Source organism: Uloborus diversus, chromosome 4 (assembly GCF_026930045.1).
Source record: "Uloborus diversus isolate 005 chromosome 4, Udiv.v.3.1, whole genome shotgun sequence".
Classification (NCBI taxonomy): domain Eukaryota; kingdom Metazoa; phylum Arthropoda; class Arachnida; order Araneae; family Uloboridae; genus Uloborus; species Uloborus diversus.
The window spans coordinates 31865621-31883571 of record NC_072734.1 but is presented as its reverse complement, the minus strand read 5'-3'; the positions used below and the strand labels follow the sequence as shown (position 1 = coordinate 31883571).

The 17951-nt window shown below is 31.6% G+C and overlaps 1 protein-coding gene across 1 annotated transcript in view; it reads left to right on the top strand.

The window, feature by feature from the left end:
* LOC129220010 (protein nervous wreck-like) overlaps nucleotides 1–17951 on the top strand; it is a 78363-nt gene that overhangs the window by 47687 nt on the left and 12725 nt on the right. The window contains exons 12-19 of the mRNA XM_054854338.1: nucleotides 1484–1576; nucleotides 5402–5453; nucleotides 6831–6958; nucleotides 10009–10311; nucleotides 11322–11405; nucleotides 12348–12522; nucleotides 12883–12960; nucleotides 14327–14547. Coding sequence (XP_054710313.1) covers nucleotides 1484–1576; nucleotides 5402–5453; nucleotides 6831–6958; nucleotides 10009–10311; nucleotides 11322–11405; nucleotides 12348–12522; nucleotides 12883–12960; nucleotides 14327–14547 — 1134 coding nt within the window. The remainder of the gene's footprint in view (nucleotides 1–1483; nucleotides 1577–5401; nucleotides 5454–6830; nucleotides 6959–10008; nucleotides 10312–11321; nucleotides 11406–12347; nucleotides 12523–12882; nucleotides 12961–14326; nucleotides 14548–17951) is intronic.

The following is a 17951-nucleotide window of genomic DNA, read 5'->3' as shown; positions in this document are numbered from 1 at the left end:
TTAATGTGGAGAAAAATTCTACTTTAAAAACAATTTTGTATTTAAACATTCTGACTAATATCCATTGAATGTAGGCGTACAATTTGACTTTGAAAGTGATATTTTTTGTGCTTTTATCCGTAGCCCAGACAACTTGTGTAGTTATGTTTCTAAACAGTCTGAGTACAAAGCACACTACTGGGGTAACCCAGGGCTGCAGAGAGCCAAGGTGATCTTGCCAGTTTGGTCGCCAGGTCCCCTCCCCCCATAACACTTGTCAAATTTATACTATTCCGATTTGGAACCGTGCCCCTAGTTTCCCAGTAGGCTGACCCGATTTCTCGTCAACCCTGGGATAACCTTGAGGTTCCAGGGGACCCTGATAACTGCAGCGTAGCTGGAAAAAGTGCTATACTGAGGTAACATGCCTGACTTTGCCGAACTTCAAACTTATATCCTCATTACACTTCAACCAATCAAATACTGTATATATTCACATAATATTTCATTACCACCTATGAAGAAAGAGTTTGGGAAAATATTTAAATTCAACACATAAGTCAACTTCCTACTTTTTATGTCTTTTTTCGGAAATGAATGTTATCAGAACAGTGAAAATGAAATATTTTGGTCATTTTATGAACCATTGTTGGCACATATAAAAGTAAGCTGATGGCATTTCAATTTTCAATGCTGCCCTTTTCTTACTCCCCTCCCCCCCCCCATTCATCATTATTTTTGAGGAAGGAGGTGGACTTAAGAAAGCCATTTTATAGTTACCAATGAAGATGCTTGCAACATTTCTCAATTACTCTGCTGAAGATGCAATCTATTTGTAATACCTCAGTGTCATGAAAACAGACATTAAAAGGTTTTTGAATGTAAAAAAATGCTTACATGAACCATTCCCCTTCTTATCACAGATGTTGATATGAACTTAAATAGGTATTTGAAGAAGAAATGATCATTTTAAGTGAAGTAATTTGCGTTTATATCACATTTATTTTTGATGTTATACAGTTATTGTTTGTACTTACAAATGGCTAATCTAGAGGGATATTTTCATTTAGTTATTTGCAATTTCATGTAATAAATTGCCTTTTTCTTTTTATTTATTTTGAACTATTTACCATTTGAATCTTATGTGAATGTGACCAATATTAACAGTGTTGCAGCAAGTATTTTTCCTCAGGTATAAAATTGTAGCACAAGATCAGTAAACATAACCCATTAAAAGCTTTTATAAAGAAAATTCATATAACAGGTCAATGTTCCTACATGGAAACATGTCCGAAATATCAGAAATTTCTATTTTTCAAAAATTTCTTCCAATGTTTCAAGGGATTCTTTTAAATCTTATTTTGTGAAGTAACTCCATATTTTATATCTGGCTGATAGAGCAACATTTAAAGGGTCAAACGATGTTGATTTTTCCGTCTGTTACATTTTTGAAATGTGTCAATTTTCCCAAAATATATTTATTAATCTGTGTTTTTATTTCAAGCCTCCTTATGCTCTACAAAGTGATCAAATTGGCCCCCAAGCTGAATTGGAAGCAAGAATTGATGAACTTAGACAAATAATTAGAAGAGCTGAGGTATCAATTTTGAAATCTATATTAATTTTATGAAAAGGTTACTGTTTTATTATTCTCCACTTTGAAAGAAAACTTTTTTAAAAAGCTCAATATGTTAGATTTTTCTCTCTCTCTTTACAGTCAAACATCATCCCTACTTCCAAATGACATGACACTCCAAGTGTTCACTTAACTCACACTTTGTTTTTAATTAATTTATTTATTTTGACAAACAGCTACTTTGTACTGTGAAAATTTCCTCTTAAGCTTGAAAAGTAAGTGATTGAACTCCAGCTACATTATCTCTCAATGATGTAGGCCAGGGTTCTCAACCTTTCAGGCTCTGCACCCTCCATTAAACACTGATGAAATCGGAAAATCAGACTTTGAAATTAAAGCTGTCTAGGATAGCTGAAGCTAGTAGTGGATGGAAAAAATAAATAAATTTGTACACAACATTTAATATTGCTACACAACTCTATATTTTAAACATATTAGAACTCAAGAACTAAAGGAATCAAAAAACTAAATAGAAATTAAATTAAGGTAATCTAGAACTTTGGTGAGGTTAACATGTAGTACCAGGCACTTTCACTACATCAGTGGGAGAACTGCCGCTGATTTTTCTTTCCAAGTTTTAAAATATTAGATTGTAACTCTGACAAAACACATCTCAGGTTACTTTCAATGTCTTGCTCAATATTTTGACTTGATATATGCTAATGCTGAAAATCTAAAATCTAAGGGATAAGTGTATGAAAACTACAGTAAAAACCTGACAAAAAGGAATGCTTTGTGATTTATTTTTCCCATTGAGAATAACCTTTCTCTCAGTTGTGGGGATCATATGGGGTCCCCTTTATGAAAAATTTTCTCTTGCTGTGATCTTAGGAAAAATATGAGTAATTGGCACCAAGACAACCGTTTTTGTTGCACTTAAATGCTACAGAGAATGAATTAAACTGTACAGAAGCTTATGGAATGGTAAGATTATTATGTATATTACATTATCCCAAAATATCCCATGAAAACAATTGTGGAGTCTGAAATAACTTTCTTGCTGTGTCAGTACTGAAAACAGATTCCTCTGTTGTAACTGCATCAACTATTGTTTTACTACAGAAACTTTGTAAATATGGTTCTGCAGCATATCATATTTAATTCATGCATCTTATTTGTGTAAGTGTTAGATCATGCACTGGTAGGAGTCTATGTAAGGCTGTATATGTAAGTATGTGTGGTGAGTAAATGCTCCGTTTTACGAACTTGTTGATCAGTAAAAAGGGATTAATAGCACAAAGAAATTCAAATATTAGGTGATAGCAAATTGGCAACAGCAACTGATTTCCACTATAATGGGTGTTTATTATTCCTTTAGATTTTCAAAAAGGAGCATGTGTAGCATAAATAATTCAATGAAGGTACATTGTAACTATTCAAAAAAATCAGTAATCCAACATCATAAAGCACAAAAATTGCAAAATATTGCAGACACGTGTTTCGGTGTTACAAGGAACACCTTTTTCAAAGCAAAGAAGTGTGAGCTTCGGGATGAAAAGTCATCCGAGAAAAGCAACACGGTGGAACAGGACATAGTATAAATATGAAAAAATAGAAATTAAACAAAACAAAGAAGATAAAATGACACCTGGAGTCAAAATTTATTATATAATTCCATCAGGAAAAAACCGTTAAGTAAAAATTTTTCCAAGAAAACCCATAAACAATGCAAAAAGTCTAAATGTTAAACGCTCTGTTATTCCTTCTATTGCTAATTGCGCTAGATTTTATGCTTTACCTAAGGTACATAAAGCTGGCATTCCTTTCAGGCCGATTGTTTCCAATATTGGTACGGCTTCTTATAAACTTGCAAAATATTTAGTCTCTGTGTTTTCTCCTCTTATGAGTCAATGTATTCACTGTAAAAAACTCTATCAATTTTGTCAAAAAAATTCAGAATTGCATTCCAAATAATTCTTTTATGGCTTCTTTTGATGTGAACTCATTATTTACCAATGTTCCGGTTGAGGGTTCATTGTTATGCCTTCAGAGTAGACGATCTGAATTTCATTTTACCTCTAAGGAAATTTTTTCCTTACTCATACTTGTCTAAAGCAATGTTCCTTTGTTTTTAATGGTAAATTTTATACAATGTCAGATGGTTTGGCAATGGGAAACCCACTTAGCCCCATCCTTAGTGATATTTACATGCGTTACTTTGAGCTCAAGTTGTTTCAGAAACTACAGTTTCAATTCTATGTTCGCTATGTTGATGACTGTTTTGTTCTTATGAATCACGGTCAACTAAGCATTGATGATGCTTTATCTATTTTAAATTCCATTGATCCTCATATTCAATTCTCTTGTGAAAAATAACAGAATAATTGTCTTCCATTTCTGGATGTTCTCGTTTCTCGAGCTGAGTTCGGTTTTGAAACTACAGTTTATCGCAAACCTTTTGCTGTTTCATTACCCCCACATAGATTATCGTCTCACCCTCCTAATCAAAAATATTCAGCTTTCAACACATTTGTTTATCGTGCATTGAACCAAACCACTGCTTCGGTCACTCATTTGGTCTGCTAATTCTATATTAGCTACCAGTTTGTTTCACGCTCTTGGCTTCCTTAAGAGGTTTTCCATCTCCAGCTCAGTCACTTTCTTATGCCGGGCTGATGAGTGCTAATAAGCACGAAACTGCAGTCCTCAGCTGGAAATGACTGAGCAGGCGGTGTATTTCACTAAGAATTTAGTTGTTCTGCCTTTCTTCCCTGGTATTAGTTTTCAGGTTGCTAAGATTCTGAAGCGATTCCAATTCCAAGTGGTATTTTCTCCTATTAATAAACTTTCTTTCTCTTCTCTTAAAGATTCTATTCATCCTCTTAATTGTTATGGGATCTATAAAATTGTTTGCAATTGCGGACTCGGATACATCGGACAGACCCGCCGTTCTTTGAAATTTCGGTTAAAAGAACATCAAAGCTGTGTGAGAAAACAACAGCTGAATAAATCCAGTATTGCCCAACACTGTTGGGAATCAAATCACTCTTTTGATTTTATCTCTTATCAAATTATCCAAAAATGCCCCAATTCGTTGGATCTTGATTTTTGGGAATCTTTCCACATCCTGAGAAACCGTTCTAATTTAGTTAACGATCTTACTGCAATTCCCTATTTTTCTTCTGTGTGGACTCCTTTGTTAAAATTGGTTTAGTTTTTCTATTATTTTTATGTGAACGTAGTACATTTCTTACTTTTATTGTTTTCATTTTTTGCTTTCTTATTTCGTTTTGTGATTAACTAATTCCAATATGTTTATCATTCACTCTGTTTTTTCCTGCATTTCTCCATTTGATACATTGCTTCCATATATAGTTTTTCACCCGTTGGTAAATTTATTGCTAATTTATTCATAGTGGTTTCATTTTTAGACTTTTTGCATTGTTTATGGGTTTTCTTGGAAAATTTATTACTTAGCAGTTTTTTCCTGATGGAATTATATAATAAATTTTGCCTCCAGGTGTCATTTTATCTTTTTTGTTTTGTTTAATTTCTATTTTTTGATATTTATACTATCTCCTGTTCCACCGTTGCTTTTCTCCGATGACTTTTCATCTAGAAGCTCACACTTCTTTGCATTGAAGAAGGTGTTCCTTATAACACCGAAACACGTGTCTGCAATATTTTTCAATTTTTGTGCTTTATGATGTTGGATTACTGATTTTTTGAATCTTCAGCACAAACGTATTTATTTGTTATTATTGTAACTATTGTTTTACTACAACAAGTTGTGACTAAAAACACACATACATGTATATTTTTAATTATATTTAAAATATTTTACAGACAAGTAAGAAAAAAGCTGAAGCACGACTGGAAGCAATGAAAGAAGCTGGTGGTAAGTTTATTTGTATCAAACTGAAAATGCACCCTTTTACTGTTAGTTATCTCTTTATAGTAAATAAAAATAAGGTTTCAAAGAAATTCTGGTAGGAAGTCTGTGGCGGACTTGCATCCAAAAGACCCCATAGCACCTACAGCCTTGAAATTTCGTAAAAAATTACTTCGATCCCGGGGAGTGTGCACCTGGGGTTTTATTTTTTAAATTTCAAATTAGTTTTCTGGTAATTAATTTTTTAAGCTCAAATTTCACCTAAATTGCTTGTTTTTGTCTACTAAAGGGGTGAAAAATTACTTGCACATATTAATGTTATATATTGTTGGAAAGGGTAGAACTTTCTGCGTTCTGCGCAATTTGCTTCAATGCTCCAACTTAAATACGGCGGGAGTTATTTGCGTTTTTAGCTCGAACTCTTTTAGGCTTAGCTAAAATTTAGGCACTACTTCCTTCATTAAATCTATCAGTAAAAAGCGAATAAATTGTCCCACAGTTTTCTTTTTGACACCATTGGAAAAAGCGACATTTTTTACTCCAGAGCTATCTTGAAAAAGTAGGCTTCTATCTCCAAAGGTCTTCTATTGTACGTTATCTTTATTGTACAAGCTTGCTTTTTTGGTTCCTGCTGAAAAAAACGTCCAACAAATTCCAACATTTCCCTATTGTTAGTTCTGAATCCACCTCACATTTCTTCAAATGTCTCGAAAACTCATTTCTGCAGATACTGCGGTTTACCTGCACACAACAGAAATATTATGTTAATGCACATAAATTATGTGTAGGGTCAGTTGTGGTTAAGGGAAACAACTTCAATGTTTCGAAGATCCTTCCCTTTCTTTTGGAGGATTTGAGACGTACAATTTTTTGCATCTATTATGCTGTGAACATGGAAATAAAAAACTAAAAATCATATGTATGTTTTTCTCTGTTGAATTTATCTTGCTATGTTCATTCTTTTTGCTTTAATAGGAGCTCAAAAATCTTGTGCAAAATGTTTTCGATACGAAGTTCTCAAATGTAAGATGGGGGACAAGATAAGGCAGAATATAACTTAAAAATGTAAAAAATAATTAACTCTCCGCAACAAGCCTTTTAAAAGGCAGTTTTTTTCAATGTTTAATGTAAATCAAAGGTAAAAGCACTAGACAGATTATGAAAATTTCAATTGTTTGTATAGTTTGATTGTTATACGTTTATTGAAGCTTAAAATTTACCCAATTCAGATGAAATTTGAAAAAGTAACATTTGTCAATTAACTTGATGTTATTATTTAACTTATCACATGGAGAGGGTGTGATTTGATCAATTTGTAGCAGTTCTGCTTTTTCTAAGCTACTAAGTAGCATTCCAGCTTATAAATCCGTATATTGTTTTTAGTCAATGTTGAAGAATGGGTCAGAACATCAGAAACAGAATCGATTAGTACATCTGATTCTCCTGCTGAAAATTTTAGCAGATCAGGCACTGTAACGTCTAGAAGTAGTCGTCAAAGCTATCAATCTGAGGTAAATGATATTTTATTGTTGCAAACTGCAATTTATATTGTAAATTCAAGATTATAATAATACTTACTTCAACTGCTGTATTCAGCCTTAAATAACTCTTTTATAACTCTTTTATTGAATCACTTATTTCAGAAAGGGCATGAGAGAAATTTTTTATGAAATTGGGTTAGTTGTGGTTTTATCCTATTTTTATGACAAAAAGTCTATTGGATGCAAAATTAGATGGATCATACTGAAATTAAGCATTTTATGTAGGGGCACAATTTTTATTGAGTTCAATAAATGACACTATAGTTGGGGCATACCTAACCTTGCAGCATTGTGAAGGCTACGCAGATCCTGATCACAGTGTTACTACATTGCCAGGTTATGTTTGCCTGCATATAGTACATGTTCCGTTCTTGACGCCAAAAATTTCATCAGTGTAGCTCATGACTTTTCTGGAGTAAAGGATTCAATTTGTCATTTTTTGTGTTATTATTATTATTATTTTTTTTTGCAATTGTGGGGATCAATAATAAAAAAATATTTAACATAGTAAATATATGAACTGTTTTAGTGACTCATTTTATTTAACAATGAAGTAAACATATTAATATGGGCCAGATTGTTGTGCAGTTATCGGCCATCTCCACTACTAATATCAGGACAAAAGCAAAGTCTTAATGATCAAATCAAATTGATTTGCAGGCTCAGAAACTTATTGTGTGTAAATTCATAACAATGCAGGATTGAATACAAATTATAGCCTTTCAATTATTAAGTAATAACCCAAATTGCTAAGCTAAATTAAAGCCAACTGTTCATCATATCATGCAATTGTTTTGATGAATGTGTAGTAACTCATGTTTTTATTAACATAATTTATTAACAAGACAGATATGCTCGAGTTAATTTTTCAATTAAAAGAATATATAACATGAAAAGATTTATCAGGGTAAGTTCCTGACTTAGTAAATAAATGATGTCAATAAGTTGTGTTGATAAAATGGATTCAAACTTCCGTCAAGCATAAATATATGTGAGATTTTATAAATATTTTCATTAGTTTTTGAATATTGTGAACTTTTATAGTTAAATTGAAAGATAATCAGTAAAATTTGTGTGTCATTTGTTACTTTCACCGTTAAAAAAATCACAGGCATTATAAATTTTCAATTCTTGTTATGGCAGGTTTTATGTTTTGCAGCAGAAAAATAAATACTTTGTACAATGAGTAAATGATTTTAATAATTTGAGCAATAAACATGCATTACGCACACCTAATACAACACTGCTACAAGTCAAAAATTGTCGATTTTGAGTTATATACGTCCTGGTGCATTTTATTAGTTCTATTAAAATGCAAGACAGCCACATTCAAAAAAAAAAAAAAAAAAACCTTATTTTGAGATGTGTCAGTGTATTACTATAAGAATTTAAGCTAAGGCGCATTACATTTAAATTGATTTTACTTGTAAAGTAGATTTTACAGATGTGGCAGTGTTGTACTAGGTGTGCGATTTATGCTCAAGCAAATAAATATGATAAAATATATCACTGTGCAAGTGTAAAATTAAAAGGTAAGCAATCAACCTGCGAAACATGAAGTATTATACATAAATTACACAACACCCCCTTTTTTTTAGTTTTAAACTTTGCTACTTCTGTCATTCATTGTGAAGAAATCTATTTAACAAATTAATGATATTAAGAACATTAAAAAAGAACTAGGGGGCTGCCTCCCCCTGCTCACTTACGCTCGCCAACCCTCAAAACTACATATTCAGTTCCTCTGAATCGCTTCAAGATCCGAGCTCGCTACGCTCTCTCACAGGTCACTCAAATATTAGTCTAGCTTTATTTGTATTAAAAAACATGTAATGTTTTATTGAAAGGACTCTTATAATAAACGCTTTTCATTTTCAAACATTTAAAGGAACTATTTCTTAACTTTTACATGCAACTCGTGAATTACATATTATTATGAAGCATATGTATGTGTGCAACTCCATCAGCTTTTTGTGTATTTATTTCTGGAGTTTTACTCTTTCCTCCAATAAAGTGCAAGACAAAAATCACAACTCTGTTTGCAATTTGTAGTTCACAGCTTTGCTCACCTATGCCTATAGGCAGCATTTCTTACCAATCTGCTTTCAGAATCAGATATGTGCATCTGAGGACTCCATAGCTTGCTGCTCTCTTCTTCGTAAATTATAATCAAGTGCTCTTAAAACACTCATTCTGAAATCAAAATCCTAATAAATATGAAAACCAAATGCTAGAAGCGAGTGAGCGAAAAACGTAAACGACGAATTAGCTAAATGATGCCAGACGCCTAGACACTAAATCGAGATTTGTAAATAAGCTGATCATTGCCAGCAAAAAGAAACAAATAAAGGCTCATTTTGCACCATGCGTAAGTGTTTTATTAAAGAAGAATAACTCTTAGATGTTACCGAGTAAGCATTTCCATAATGATAAAAAGTAATAATTATTTTAGAAAACTAGACTCGCCTGTCTAACGTTTAAACTGAGACGGACATATTGTGTTATTCTTTTCACACTGAATAAATCTGTCCTTTCTTGATTCTATTTCAATAAGAAATCTGTCCATCACAGAGGAAATCCAACTTTCTCGATATGGATTGACAATGCAAAATCTTGTTCTGTAACCTTGGTTACAGAAGAGACCAAAGGTTTTGCCTGTCCATGCCTTGAGTGTGAATTATGTCTTAGTACTTTATTCTGCAAATACTTAGTTTTTTTCCAATGCCTATCTACTTTATAAGTGAGATGTGGATCAGTACTTTTGAGTTATTCCTGTTCTGCTGCTTGTGGTATCTTTGTATGGTAACCTTAAAGCCACCCTTTCCTTTACCATTGTATGGCATGATGTTTAAAAGGCAGAAAATAGTGGAGAAAGGTACTTTTGAATTAAAAAGTAATTTTTTTGCAACTTACTTGGTTAAGGTAAACAGTAGAAGTAAATTTTTTTAGTTTTAGGCTAAACAATTTGTAACTTTCAAAATCCTGCACCTTTTAAAGCCTTAAAATTTGATTGGTTCTAGCCATTAGAAGGTAGCATAGAGGTGAATGATGCAGCATTTTATGACAGTGATTCTGCTGAGCCAGCTAATACTTCAATCGAAATTGAAAAAGAATCTGGGTATATGCCAGATTTAACATCCGCAATTGATGTGGTAGCTGCTGTGCAAGAAGCCTGGGATGCTGCTGCAGAAACTGAAGAATATGAGGAACCAGAGCCGCCTCCTGCAGTCACCCAAGCATCGGAGCCTCAGGAACCAATTGTAAATGGAGAAGTGCCTGCGCCAGCCTCTGGCCAAAGATGTGTTGCCTTATTTTCATACCAGGTAAAATTTCTTTGTTTCGTTTGCTTCAAATCTGCAGTAGAAATTTGTTTATCTGGTCCCCATTTATCTAGATCTCCGGTTTATCCAAATCAAATTCATAGAATTTAAAAAACCATTATATTTACTTTATAATTACTCTATAAATGCACCAAATATTTACTCTTTATTTTGGACTGTTAAACACCACTGTAGTTGAGCCGTAGCTGATAAACTGTTTAGGTGTAACAATTTGGTTACAAAGCATCGTTTTTTGCTGTAATAAAAGATGTCTTCTTATTTACGAATGTACTTCGCTTATTACCCATATTTCCAGATTTTCATTTATCCATATTGCTTTTGGTCCCTGTTAGTCTGGATAAAAGAGATTGTAATGTATTATCCTTTTTTACTTTCATGTTATCTTGATATTCAGTTGAGCACCAATTTTTTTAAATTATCTCTTCTGCTCCTAGTGTGAATTTGGAAATGTTTCGGTAATTAGACAGGCAGTGTTTAGTATAGTTCCTGACTATGCTTACCAAAATGGTTGAAACATATATTTAGTATGGGTGACTATTTCAGCACTGCAGATTGTGTTTTTAATAAATTTAGCTGCGGATATGAAGATTTCAAAAGTATTGTATTTGAATATTTTTGTTTCACACTTTACCCTCCTTTTGTACTATGTAATAATCCTAAGGCTTTGCTAAAAGATAGGAGATTCTTGGGAAAAAAAGCTTAGGATTGAGGCCAGTTAAGGCTGGCATGTTTAAAATTAAACGAAAAAGAAAGAAAGAAAGAAAGAATTTTAAAATATATTTTGAAAGGTCTTTTTCATCCTTTTGTTTTATCCAAAGTTTATCTTGTAATTTGTTTCATTATAGCAATACAAGAAAGTCTATTATAAGGAATGTCTAAAACAGTACTCATACATATTGCAACATTAAAATACATGTTACAACTTATTTCTTATTTTTTCAGTTAATATACATGATCAATAATTATGTAATTTTTCTTCTCAAATTTTACAGGCTACCAATAGTGACGAACTTAGCTTTGTTGAACAAGAAGAACTTGAGTTAATAAATGATGGAGATGGTGATGGATGGGTCATGGTAAGTTTATGCTGTTTCTAGCATGAGCATTATGAATGTTTCATTCACTGAATATGAAACCTACAAAGCTTAGGGTCATGAAATGCATTGTCTGTTATTTTTAACTTCTGTTCTTACTACAGGGTTACCACGCCAGGGGGAAACCTGAAGAAATATAAAAAATAAATTCAAAAATCAACAAAAAACCAATGAAATTCTTGAGAATTTTGAAAATGTCCTTAAAAACGTAGAAAATGAAGGGATTTTTTTAAAAATTGAAGATGCAAAAATCAATGCTCCCCCCCCCCCCCCCGCAAAAAAAAAAAATTCAAAAATAATTATAAATAAATTCATGAATAAAGTTTTTAAAATGGTAATTTGACTTTAATGATTTTTATTTTATTTTATTTATTTATTATTTTGTTTTAGTAAATGCTAAAAATGTATCATAAAAGCAAAAATTATTTAATGTTTTATTTGACATGTCAAACTTAAATTTTAATGCTAATTTAATTTAGAGAGCATGAGATTTGTCGTCAATATTTGTTGACTGCTTAATTTTTGCCTTTTTTATCTTTTAAGGCCCAAGTAATAAATAGAGAAGTCTTTTTTTAAATAAAAAGTTAAATATAAATATTGAATCACTATGCTATTATTTCAGTTTTAATCAATTCTTTATTTCCCCTTATTTTTATGTATTTATTTATTTTTTCCTGTTTTGAAGCTATCAGAATACTTATGTTCGTATACAAATATCAGTGTTTGCTTGTTTGTGGTGCTGCAAATTCTTACAGGGAAAATACAAGGAATTTTTCATTACGAACTGAGTAGCAACCCTGTAGTTTAATTTTGCATTATTTTTTAATATATTGGACATAGATCTATAAAAAGTGCGTAATAAAAGTGTTAGAAATGCATTTATACATCAAATCTTAAAGTGTTATCTTCCCTAAAAATTTTTAGGCTAGAAATTATCGAGGAGAAGAAGGCTACATACCACAAAATTATGTTGAAGTTATTGAAGTGCAACATTCCGGATCTTCGTCAAGACCACCTTTGACATCGTTTTCATCAGTAGATTATACTATGCCAAATGAGGACCAAGAATATGTTAATTCTGAAGTACAGCAACTTACTGGTAATTTCTGTTTCTATAATTGCTCTCATTTTATAAATATTAATCATTGATCCAGTCTTTCAACAATGGTTTTAACTTAATTATTAATTTATTTTCTTCTTAAATCGCCATTGTACACATTTGAACTTGTAAGAAAATTTGTTCTTGAAAGATAAAAGTTTTTATCTATTTTTCTAACTTTTTGTTTGCTATCATCTTATATATTTGAAATAGCTGGGTTGAGAATAACTTTTTAAACTAGTTGTGTTGTCAAATTTTTAAATTAAAAATGGTAAATTTATTTTTTCATCAGCTCAAACTATTATTTTTTAATTTGTTGCTCTTAATTAGATACATTTCTAAAAATGAAATAAATTGTAGATGAAATTGCTGTTGGAGAATCAGCTGCAGCTCCATCTTTGGACATTCAAAGGCCCACAGAATTGCCAAGTGAAGAACGTGAGTAACTTTGATTTAAATGTTGCATTGAGCAGGTCTCAGTTTTTTTATTTTATGCACTTTCAGCCTGCTTTTCTGTAAAAGTAAAAACATGTTAAAAAAAAAAAAAAAGAAAAAAAAAAAAAAAAAAGAAAAAAAAAAGAAAAGAAATAAAGTCATGAAAGAAGGCCTAATATATTATAAAAATATCACTAAGGGGGATAAAAGGTCGAAAAGAAATATTAAACAGTTTGAAAGTAGGGTTTTGAGATAGGGGAATGTGTGTCTCTGCGGCCCCCTAAATAACTTTTGAAAGAATTGTCTGATTTGAAGAAGGGAAAAAAAGGGTCGGAAGATAATTGCCAGAACACCTCATTCCCATATTTCATTTTCAGTTTGGACATTTTTTTGATTGATTGTAAACAGTTAGAAAAAAAAACCTTACATTTCTCTGTAGGTGCTAATTTTAAGGCATATGCTGGCACTGAACTGAAAATGGGTTTGCTTTGAACAAACATTAAGGAGAAAAACTTTGATGTAAAATGGGTGCAAAAAAATAGTTTGATATGCTTTTATAAATTTGTGAATCAAAATTTTTGTCAAAGGTAGAAAAGGAGGGGGGGGGGGGGGGGGGGGGACCTTGGCAAATGTTTTTTTTTTCACTGAAATGACTAATAAATGGTTGACTTATAAATTAAAAAGAAATGTTTTAAATTTTAAACCCAAGCATTTTTAATATTTTTTTCAAAATTTATGTTATAGTTTGCTGTAATACTGCATGTGTTGTTTGTGTCATTAGTTGCTATTAATATTTTTAAGCTACTAAAAAATTACAATGATCAGAAATGTTTGGATGATAACTAAAATTTTAGTATTTTACTAAATCTTTTTTAATGGCTATTAAAATTAACGTAATCTTACTTTGACAAATAAAGAGCAAAAGTATTTTTCATTGAATGTCCCCATCATATCATTTACATAATAGACTTTTTCAAAAATTCATAAATTTAAAATTATTTTGCTGAGTAAAGTTAATAGTAATAAATGAAAAATTTAATATTTTTATTTAAATATCCTGTGTAAAATGTACAAAACTACATTGATTATTGCACTTATTTTAATCAGAGATAATTTTTCTGTTTTTTACAAACTTTTGTTTCCCTGGGTTTTGCTGTCATCGTGGCAAAAATAAAATTTTGCCAGTAAATTAAATGAATCTTAAGTAACAATAGTAAACAAAGTTCTTTCAATGACTTTATTTTTTTAAATTTATTTAGCAGGATAAATGGAATACTGTATTTTTTTACTTTTTTTTTTACAATCGCAAATACATTTAAAGAAAGGTCATCTTATAATGAACACCAACAAAAACTTTGCTTTGTCTCAGGTGTAGCTGTGTGTCAAGCCTTATATGATTATGAAGCTACCTGTGATGAAGAGCTGACTTTCTTTGAAGGACAAATAATAAAAATTATACGCAAAGTAGTGAGTGATGTTGATGATGGTTGGTGGGAAGGAGAATGTGATGGCAAAATTGGCCTTTTCCCTTCTTTGGTTGTGGAAGAATTAAAAGAAAATGGTGAACCACTGACTCCTCTAACACCTATGGTATGACACTTTTCCTCGTTGATGTTTCATTTTATCTATTATGCATTTCATTTTTTTGAACTATGACTTGCTTTCAAAGACAAAATCGCAGCAGACTTCAAGTGTCTCCAAAGCAGCAGTCAGCAATGGGGTGGTTTCCTCCAGTCAAAAGTACTACTTTTAGTCATTGAAATGGATAGAATGAGCAAAGAAAATTACATGGACCCAGAAAATACTTTGATTTTCCCAACAGTTTTTATTTAATTAATTTTTTAAAATTTCCAATTTTTCAAACAAAGCATGGTCTTTATGACGTCACAAATGATGCAATTTGGCACATCTTTCTACTACGTTTCCACGTTATGATAATCAAGCAGCGAATTAAAATTGCGCTCTACACTTGCTATCAACCATATTGTTGCAATACACGTGAGTAAAGATGCGAATTAAATATTTTGTTCTGTGATGGGAAACATTGAATGGCATTTCATCATTTGTGATGCCACATGACAGAAGTGTAAACAATAAAAGCTCACAGATTTAAGTATTTTTTTAAAAATATTAAACTTAAATAAATTATTTAAAAAATGGTCCGATCCTATGTTTTTAAGCATGCTCTTTCAGAAAAAAATACTTTTAAACTTTTGGAAACGGCCCCATTGGAGCACAACTCCAAATTTGGACTGCAGAAAGTTGAAAACTGGACTGTGAAAATGTTTTGCAAGTCTAAATTACACAAATAAATTATTTCAAAATAATTTTCGGTAGGCAATAATATCTTTTTGCGTAACTATTATTACTGTTTCCTGTATTTTGGTAGAAACTGTGAGACTGATTTACCTTTTTAATGATTAATGTAGAATATCAGATTTTTTTCTACATCAATGAAAATTTACAGAAGTGTCTAGACCCCAACTAATATTACTTGTCAATCCCTGCTCTTAAGCAATAATGGCCAAGTTTTTGTCTCTCTTTCATGTTGTATCTGTTCGTTTGAAATCGACAATGCTATATTCATTTACCAACTTACAATATTTCTATAACATTATTGATAGTAGGATGTACACTATTTACCTGAAAGTGTTTGCACAGTTGAAATTTTGGACATTTTATAAATACAAGTTTAATCGCCAGCAACCAACATTGTGTTCATTTAAGTTGCTTCTATTCAATTTATCAATCCCAGTGAAAATCAAAAGTCTTCTTAAGCTGGGAGCAACTTAGCCCTTTGCAAGTAATGACTGTTCTGGATTAACTTTCCAAATCTCTTTCTTGTGTCCGTCTGATGTTATGTAAGTTACATTACAAAATACAAAACCCAATTGATACTTTTAAAGGGTATTTTAAATTGAGAAGTAAAACACATTATTAGTTTTATTTCTTTTGTTCTAAAGGTAACTGTAAAACCTGTCTACAACCATACTGTTGGGACCTAAAAAATATTGTTAAAGACAGGTTATTGTTATAGGCTGTTATATATAATTATTTATACTGACATGTTGCTGACCAAGGAAAATATCGTTATAGACAGGCTTATTTTATGCTGTTTTTTATTTTAAATATCACTATGTTAAAATTTTGTGCAACCTAGATTTTGTTTGCTAAAGACAGATAATTTTGAAATTGACTTTTCCATTAAAACTTTCCAGAACATGATTGAATTTTATAATGCTTGAACAAACAGACATAAATATTGCACACATGCACACTTTATACATATGTATATGTAGTACGGTTCTCCTTCAAGTAAACTGACTGCATGCAAAATGCATGTGACAGCTAATGACGGAGATTAACAATGTTAGAATGATCCAATGATGATAACATGAAAAGATGTTTGTATTGTTAAGATGCAACATGACAAGAGTTTCTTCTATTTTGTATTTGTGTTGTGTAACTATTCATGTGTGTGTCATTCCTCTATGTACTGCTATTTATGAATTAAATGTGTTTGTGCGCAAATCTGTTTCTATGATATTGGGATTCTTGCCTATATGTGAGTGTAACATTGTTTATTTGATAATTTAGAACACAATATCACTGATATACCAGAGTATTATCTATATGGCATTGTACAGTACTGTATTGGCAGGGCTCCCAAATGGTCCGCTTTTCCCGCCAAAGTCCGTTTTTTAAGGTAAAGTCCGCTTTAGACCGTTTTTTAACATTTTGGTCTGTTTAGTCCGCTTTTATATTGTTTTTACTCAAAAATCAGATTTAAAAAATTTTCAATATATTAAAAGATACTGTGTGTTGACGTTTGTTATGCCCGAATACGCGGCCGCGGCGCCGTTTTTCTATTGAACCTGACTTTCTAGTATTATTTCGCTTCAGATTGACGTCATTACTCCTCCTTCAACCGCTGTAACATGGAAATCTAGCAAATGGAGAGGTTTGGTGGAGGAGTTTATGCCATCAGATCAAAGCATTTTGCTACCGATATTTCTCACGAGTTCGTACGCCCTTGTAAAAAGGAAGAATGTTTCATCAGTGCAATTTTCTGAACTTGTGTTCGATATGCAACATCGCGAAAAATTACTTCCCTGTGTTTGCGAGTTCAATCTTTTTGCATCTTGTTAATATTTTGATGTTTTTGAGAATCAGAAGTTGTTTTAACATTCATTAACTTAGATTAGCTTATTTTATGTTTAATTACAATAGATAAAAAACTACTTCTTTTTTCGGAACCATGTTGACATCAAACTTTCTTGGACTTCGCCGAAAATTGCTTGCTGGGTTTTGAGATTTCAATCTCTTTGCATCTTGTAAATATTTTGATATTTTTGGCAATCAGAAGTTATTTTACCATAACACCTCGTTAGATTAGCTTATTTTTCGGTTAAATTTAATATACAATTAACTTTTTTTATTTTTGGAACCATAGCAACATTGAACTTTCTCGCACTTCGCGGAAAGTGCTTATCATGTTTGAGATTTCAATCTTTTTGCATCTTGTAAATAATTTGATATTTTTGTCAATCATAAGTTATTTTGACACACCTCAACATAGATAAGCTTATTTTTTGTTTAATTTTAATAGATAATAAACTACTTTTTTTTCGAAACCACGGCAACATTGAACTTACTCGCACTTCGAGGAAAATTGCTTGCCGTGTTTGAGATTTCAATCTTTTTGCATCCTGTTAATATTTTGATATTTTTGACAATCGGAAGTTATTTTGACATACGCCATCATAGATAAGCTTATCTTTAATTTAATTTTAATAGATAAGCTTTCTTATTTTTGGAACCATAGCAGCATTGCACGAACTCGAACTTCGCGAAGAATTGCTTCTTGTGTTGCAGATTTCAATCTTTTTGCATCTTGTTCATATTTAATATTTTTGGCAATCGGAAGTTATTTTGACATACTCCACCATAGATTAGCATATTTTTTGTTTAATTTTAATAGATAATAAACTACT